Here is a 7,500-nt window from a genome sequence, read left to right on the forward strand (position 1 = left end):
CTCCCTCGGCGTGCCGCGGGCGTGCCGTGGATGTACTACGGAAAAGGAAAAGCACGTTGCTGTGGGGAAGAAAGTTATCTTTGTCGACTTTCCCCCGACGAGATGAATGCTAAAAATACACAAACTGAAAACATGCAGCGTTTTTCTCTCTGCCTTCTTTCCCTCCAGCTGAAAATAGAACATTGTATGTCTACATAAGCCAATACCCGATATGTTGCTGTTAGATTCAGAAACAAGGTATGGATCAGGATCTTCTCTAAAATGGGCCTTGATTGAGATGGCAATATATATATGGATGCCACTGTCATTTTCCTCCCCTGCCAGACCAGCATGTGCTGCTGTGTTAAAGGATAAGGCATCCAGTCCAATTCGTTTAAAATAAAAACTGGTCAGATGCGTCATTTTGAGGCTGAAAAAGCCCAAAAAGTGGAAATGTGAAGTTTGAGCCATCTAAAGTTAGCCCATGCAGCACATCAGGAAACACGGTGACGTACAGGAGATCATATTAACCCTGCTGGTCACTTTGTGGTGACGGTGTCGGTTGCTGAGCTCAGAGAAAATGAAGCACGGAGCAATGTGGTAGATCACTGGTGCAGTCCTGTGTGTGTGTGTGTGTGTGTGTGTGTGTGTGTGTGTGTGTGTGTGTGTGTGTGTGTGTGTGTGTGTGTGTGTGTGTGTGTGTGTGTGTGTGTGTGTGTGTGTGTGTGTGTGTGTGTGTGTGTGTGTGTGTGTGTGTGTGTGTGTGTGTGTGTGCGTGTGCATGTGTGTGTTGCAGCAGCTGTTGCAGTCCTATCCGCCAAGCCCTCAGTGACGGTGTAACATTATGACTCGCTCCACTGAGTGCACAGGTTCACTGGCAAAGGAGGTGTGTGCACGCTGTATGTGGTGGGCTTGCTCTGGCAGGGTGAAGGACCCCTCGATGCCAGTGGCAGTAATGACATGGTTGGAGAGTGTGTGTGTGTGTGTGTGTGTGTGTGTGTGTGTGTGTGTGTGTGTGTGTGTGTGTGTGTGTGTGTGTGTGTGTGTGTGTGTGTGTGTGTGTGTGTGTGTGTGTGTGTGTGTGTGTGTGTGTGTGTGTGTGTGTGGATTGACTCGGTTCCAGTGTCAAAGCTGTGACCAGCTGTGAGGGTGTGTGTGTGTGCGCGTACACAAATTACACACACAATCCTTCTTTTCCTTAGAGGTCACTGCTTGCTGCTCCAGTCTGACAGGCCGAAGTTAAAAACCTTTGAGTCAGCAGTTTGGCTTTAACTTGCTGGATTCAAACCAAGTTTCTCTCTGTTTCAATGTCTCTCTCTCTCTCTCTCTCTCTCTCTCTCTCTCTCTCTCTCTCTCTCTCTCTCCCTCCTCTCTTTCTGCTACAGCCTGTGCATGTGTGTTACCTGTGTGTTACTAGGGGTGGGACGATATGGGTACCTCACGATACATGTGTATCCTTACACATGTAGGCCCTCGATAATGATAATATCACGATATTTGATATATTGCGATATTCGATATATTGCAAGAGATTTTATCAACAATATATCACGATATAACTGAACATTAACTGAAAATTAAGAAGAAAAAAAAGGTTTCAAACCAATCATAATGAATAAATCACATGTTGTGAGTTAGAACCCAGTAAAATGTGCTGGGCTCATGTATTGAAACCAAGTTATTGCACATGAATATCTGTATCTAGGCCTACAGTTAGGCTAATGACAAGTTCAGATGCAAATAATAAAATGTTTTTTTATATGGTATATATGGTTTCCTTTCCTATAATATTAAAGCAGCTTATATGAACAGTGCAATACTGCAGTGATCTAACTCTTGTAACTTCAACGGGGTACATTCACAATGAAAGAGAGACTTTGTCATGTTTTACGGACGCTACGCAACCCGTTTTTCCTCCCGAGATTTTCTCGATATTTGCCGGCGGTGTATCGATTATTTATCGCGGGAGGAAGTAGCGATATATATCGCAATATCGATATTTCAGCACACCCCTATGTGTTACCTGTGGTGTGTGTGTGTGTGTGTGTGTGTGTGTGTGTGTGTGTGTGTGTGTGTGTGTGTGTGTGTGTGTGTGTGTGTGTGTGTGTGTGTGTGTGTGTGTGTGTGTGTGTGTGTGTGTGTGTGTGTGTGTGTGTGTGTGTGTGTGTGTGTGTGTGTGTGTAAAGCAAAGTTCTTTGTTTACCCAGGGTGAATGGACTAAGCTTGACGAACTTGTTTACAGCCAGACCCTGCTCATAGAACATTTCATGGTAGGGGTTCAATGCCTTGCTCAAGGGCACTTCAGTGGTGGTAATTTTAACGTGCCGGTCCGGGGATACGAACTGGCGACCTTCCGATAACAAGACCGCTCCGCAAACCGTTCGGCCACACGCTGTGTGTGTGTGTGTGTGTGTGTGTGTGTGTGTGTGTGTGTGTGTGTGTGTGTGTGTGTGTGTGTGTGTGTGTGTGTGTGTGTGTGTGTGTGTGTGTGTGTGTGTGTGTGTGTGTGTGTGTGTGTGTGTAGTTGGGTGTGTGCGTGCATGTGCGTTACCCGTGTAGTTGTGTGTGCGTGCGTGCATGTGTGTTACCTGTGTAGCTGTGTGCGTGCGTGCATGTGCGTTACCTGTGTAGTTGTGTGTGCGTGCATGCATGTGCGTTACCTGTGTAGTTGTGTGTGCGTGCATGCATGTGCATTAACTGTGTAGTTGTGTGTGCGTGCATGCATGTGCGTTACCTGTGTAGTTGTGTGTGCGTGCGTGCGTGCATGTGTGTTACCTGTGTAGTTGTGTGTGCGTGCATGCATGTGCGTTACCTGTGTAGTTGTGTGTGCGTGCATGCGTGTGCGTTACCTGTGTAGTTGTGTGTGCGTGCATGCGTGTGCGTTACCTGTGTAGTTGGGTGGGCAGACGCAGGTGTAGTTGTTGACTCCATCTATGCAGGTGGAGTTGTTCTCGCAGTCGTTGTCCTCGCAGTCATCGGGGTCTGTTTCGCAACGCTGGCCCTCGAAGCCCGGGACACACACACAGCTACACACACACACACACACACACACACACACACACCGTTTAACAACACTATCTTGTAAAGCAGAATTTCTATGCATTAGATAACGGTGACCTAAGATGAAGTCTATTTCATTTGATGCCAGGTCCCTCCCTGCCAGGAGTCATTGTCAGGTCCCTCCCTGCCAGGAGTCATTGTCAGGTCCCTCCCTGCCAGGAGTCATTGTCAGGTCCCTCCCTGCTAGGAGTCATTGTCAGGTCCCTCCCTGCCAGGAGTCATTGTCAGGTCCCTCCCTGCCAGGAGTCATTGTCAGGTCCCTCCCTGCCAGGAGTCATTGTCAGGTCCCTCCCTGCTAGGAGTCATTGTCAGGTCCCTCCCTGCCAGGAGTCATTGTCAGGTCCCTCCCTGCCAGGAGTCATTGTCAGGTCCCTCCCTGCCAGGAGTCATTGTCAGGTCCCTCCCTGCCAGGAGTCATTGTCAGGTCCCTCCCTGCCAGGAGTCATTGTCAGGTCCCTCCCTGCCAGGAGTCATTGTCAGGTCCCTCCCTGCCAGGAGTCATTGTCAGGTCCCTCCCTGCCAGGAGTCATTGTCAGGTCCCTCCCTGCTAGGAGTCATTGTCAGGTCCCTCCCTGCCAGGAGTCATTGTCAGGTCCCTCCCTGCTAGGAGTCATTGTCAGGTCCCTCCCTGCCAGGAGTCATTGTCAGGTCCCTCCCTGCCAGGAGTCATTGTCAGGTCCCTCCCTGCCAGGAGTCATTGTCAGGTCCCTCCCTGCTAGGAGTCATTGTCAGGTCCCTCCCTGCTAGGAGTCATTGTCAGGTCCCTCCCTGCCAGGAGTCATTGTCAGGTCCCTCCCTGCCAGGAGTCATTGTCAGGTCCCTCCCTGCCAGGAGTCATTGTCAGGTCCCTCCCTGCTAGGAGTCATTGTCAGGTCCCTCCCTGCCAGGAGTCATTGTCAGGTCCCTCCCTGCCAGGAGTCATTGTCAGGTCCCTCCCTGCCAGGAGTCATTGTCAGGTCCCTCCCTGCCAGGAGTCCCGGAGGCAATTATCAAACTCCTCAAATGTTCTGCCGCCCCGCTCGCTCCTCTCTTCTTGTCTCATCCAATGCCGCCTCCCCAGTTCCCATCACCCCTTGCTCTCTTGCCTGTCGACCCCCCCCCCCCCCACACACACACACACGCAACACACAGACGAGGGCTTTGAAGCACTGAGTTTGATAAATGTGTCTTCTGTGCCGACTCTCTTGGCTCATCCAATCTCTCTTCCCGTGTCTCTGATCTAATCTGTTTGTTTCTATTCTATACACTAAATCAAGGATTCCCAAACGTTTCCATGCCAAGGACCCCCAAATAGACCATAGCCGGTTGCGTCGACGAGCCAGTTAGGATAGGGTGCATGTATATCACATAGAGGCTATAATACAGCCTGACAGATATTATATATGAGCTTGTAGATCTGCTATTGTCATAAATGTTTAGAAGATGACGTGACCAAAAGTTTAAAGTGGTTTAACAGGCACTGGGCAGTAATGTATCTTATGAATTACATATTAATTGAGATTGAAATGTAGTGGCCCCCACTTTTAAATCTATCAATCTATGAAACCTATGAAAAGGTTTAATCTGCAACACAATTTTATACAACATGCATTGGAGGTCACTGCTTCATCTTTCTCTCCGCTAAGGGGTCCTTGGCCTGAAGAACGTTGACGAACCCTGTTGTAGAATGATCAAGTGCAACAAAGAATTTTAAATATGGAGATTAGTGGTTTCTGGAGCGGCAGCAACAATGTGTGTGTGTGTGTGTGTGTACACATGTCAAGTTTTCTGAAAAACCTATGTTGCTATATGGTTGCTGTTGCTTGTCGGGCAGAACTTTGAAACTTCTTTTAACTTTGGGAGTTGTTTTTGTTGCCCTACTTGATCACACTACAGTTTGAGCTTGTGGTTCTGCTACTTTTGACGCTTTAGAATTTGAATCCTGATAATGATGTTTCCATCTATAGCTGAAATCTAAAAAAGCGCTTCCAAAAAAAGTGCCTTCATTGAAAACTCCCTAACAGTGACTCAGAACAGCTCATTTATCATTGCAGATGATGACATATTTTTGTAAAACAGCATAAAAATGTCCACTTATTGTCCACTTAGTTATTTTTCATGTATGTAATAAATTGACCCCGCTGGTGATTTATTACACCAAGTCCCGTTGCTGTCAGACCTGTTATTTTACTTTAATTTAGTCCCATCCCTGTTAGCTGTTGCCACTGTGGTCTGTTATGACCAGCCTTCTCAATTCAGGGATTTACTTTTGCCTTTAATATGAGGCATAACTTATTCCCAATTTCCCAGACTGTGTATATGGCCCCCCGCAAGCTCCAGCAAACTCCACCGATCAAATGGATGTTTAGGTTTATGTTAGAGAGTCAGCCAGTCCTGACGAAAGAGTTGGGATTTGTTCAGGTTTGTCACAGCAAACAATATCTCCTCTCCAGTCCTATCGCTGATGTAATGCAGTGTCTTTTTTGTGTTTTTGCTCAGAAAAGGGACGGCAGGTTGAACAGTTAATGTTCTCCTGATGGAATGGTTGATGAAAGCAGAGTGTAAGAACGCTCGCGGCCAACAAGACTAGAACAACAAAGACAAGCTATATTGTGTCAACCTTAGAAATGTGTCGCTTTAAGGAGCGTTAATACGAAATAAATCTAAGCGGCAGTGGAAATGAAAAGCAGAAAACAAGACGACACTGTGAAGACACATCAGGGACAGCAGGGAAACGCTGTCACTTGGCAGTGGCACTAAGTACATTTATTCAAGTACTGTACTTAAGTACAATCTCGAGGTATTTTTACTTTACTGGAGTATTTCCAATTTTCAGTACTTTTACCTCTACTCTGATTATTATTACAAAACCCACTTTAGCAGTGCTGTACATTTTGGCCACTTGGAAAATGGCCAATCTACAAGCTCACAATGCGTCAATGTATTATATATAATATAAGACATTTTATAAATTTCAAAACTTTTCAATTCCGGACTTTTACTTGTATTAGTTATTAGTATTTCTACATTACAGTATTGATACTTTTACAAGTATAAAATCACACCCGTGTGAAGTGAGGGGCGCTCTAATCATTGTACATCATCGTACATCTTCGTCAAGAATGGTGGTCCCTTATTGGCCAAGGGGTCCCACCGACATACATATGCCGATTTGCTCAGACAACACAAACATTAGTTCTCCGTTCATTTTTAAGGTTTGTTCAGACAACACAAACATTAAAGCTGTATATAGGAGGGGCTAGCACCCCTCAAAAATCACACTTGAAGTGAAGTGAGGGGTGCCCACTGTGGCTGCTGCATGACGTACGTCACTGCTTAACCCATTCTGGGCGGGAACCCCTTTTGGTGTTAGCATTACGTTATGCTTTAGCTATTGAAAAATAGCAGATCTACAAGCTCATAGCGCGCCACCAAGTGGCGCGCTACGAGCTTGTAGATTTGCTATTTTTGAACGACTGACATAGAGACATAGCTTTTTCAGAAAACTGTCAGGATGTAGAAGACATTTTTAGAATCTGATCTCAGGTCAAAATGGGTTAAAGCACTAAACATTAAAAGTCCATAGACTTGACTGCCACATGACGTCGCGAGTGAGGGCCTGTTTTTGAGGGGCGCTAGCCCCTCCTATACACAGGTTTAATGTGTATAATGGTTTGTCTTTAGTTCAATGTTTGTTTTGTAAACGCCATTGACAATGAAGGGAACATTTACGTCATAATGTGCCTCATTACGTCATATTGTCTCGTTTAATGTTTGTGTTTTACTGTACATCACCTAATCAACATGAGTTAGACGGCATATTTTTGCGGCGCATGAATAAGCCAAACATTAAAAGTCCATATGGCTACATGACGTCATGTCTGAAAGTCCATATGGTGCTACATGACGTCATGTCTGAAAGTCCATATGGCTACATGACGTCATGTCTGAAAGTCCATATGGCTACATGACGTCATGTCTGAAAGTCCATATGGTGCTACATGACGTCATGTCTGAAAGTCCATATGGCTACATGACGTCATGTCTAAAGTCCATATGGCTACATGACGTCATGTCTGTAAGTCCATATGGCTACATGACGTCATGTCTGTAAGTCCATATGGCTACATGACGTCATGTCTGAAAGTCCATATGGCTACATGACGTCATGTCTGTAAGTCCATATGGCTACATGACGTCATGTCTGAAAGTCCATATGGCTACATGACGTCATGTCTAAAGTCCATATGGCTACATGACGTCATGTCTAAAGTCCATATGGCTACATGACGTCATGTCTAAAGTCCATATGGCTACATGACGTCATGTCTGAAAGTCAGACGTTGGAGCGTCCCTCAAAAAATGTGAGTACTTTTGTGAGTGGTGTGTCTCTTTGTAAGAGTCTTACAAAGCGAATAGCCTGCAAATAGCCTGCATCCTACATCCTTAGACTCACTAAATTGAGAAAGGACTCAATCATGT

At 45.9% G+C, this 7,500-nt stretch overlaps 1 protein-coding gene across 1 annotated transcript in view; it reads right to left on the reverse strand.

The window, feature by feature from the left end:
• Window positions 1–7,500, reverse strand: part of slit3 (slit homolog 3) — an 88,458-nt gene that overhangs the window by 26,874 nt on the left and 54,084 nt on the right. The window contains exon 23 of the mRNA XM_079504791.1: window positions 2,866–3,005. Coding sequence (XP_079360917.1) covers window positions 2,866–3,005 — 140 coding nt within the window. The remainder of the gene's footprint in view (window positions 1–2,865; window positions 3,006–7,500) is intronic.

This window comes from Electrona antarctica (genome assembly GCF_951216825.1).
Source record: "Electrona antarctica genome assembly, chromosome: 1".
NCBI classification, from domain to species: Eukaryota; Metazoa; Chordata; class Actinopteri; order Myctophiformes; family Myctophidae; genus Electrona; species Electrona antarctica.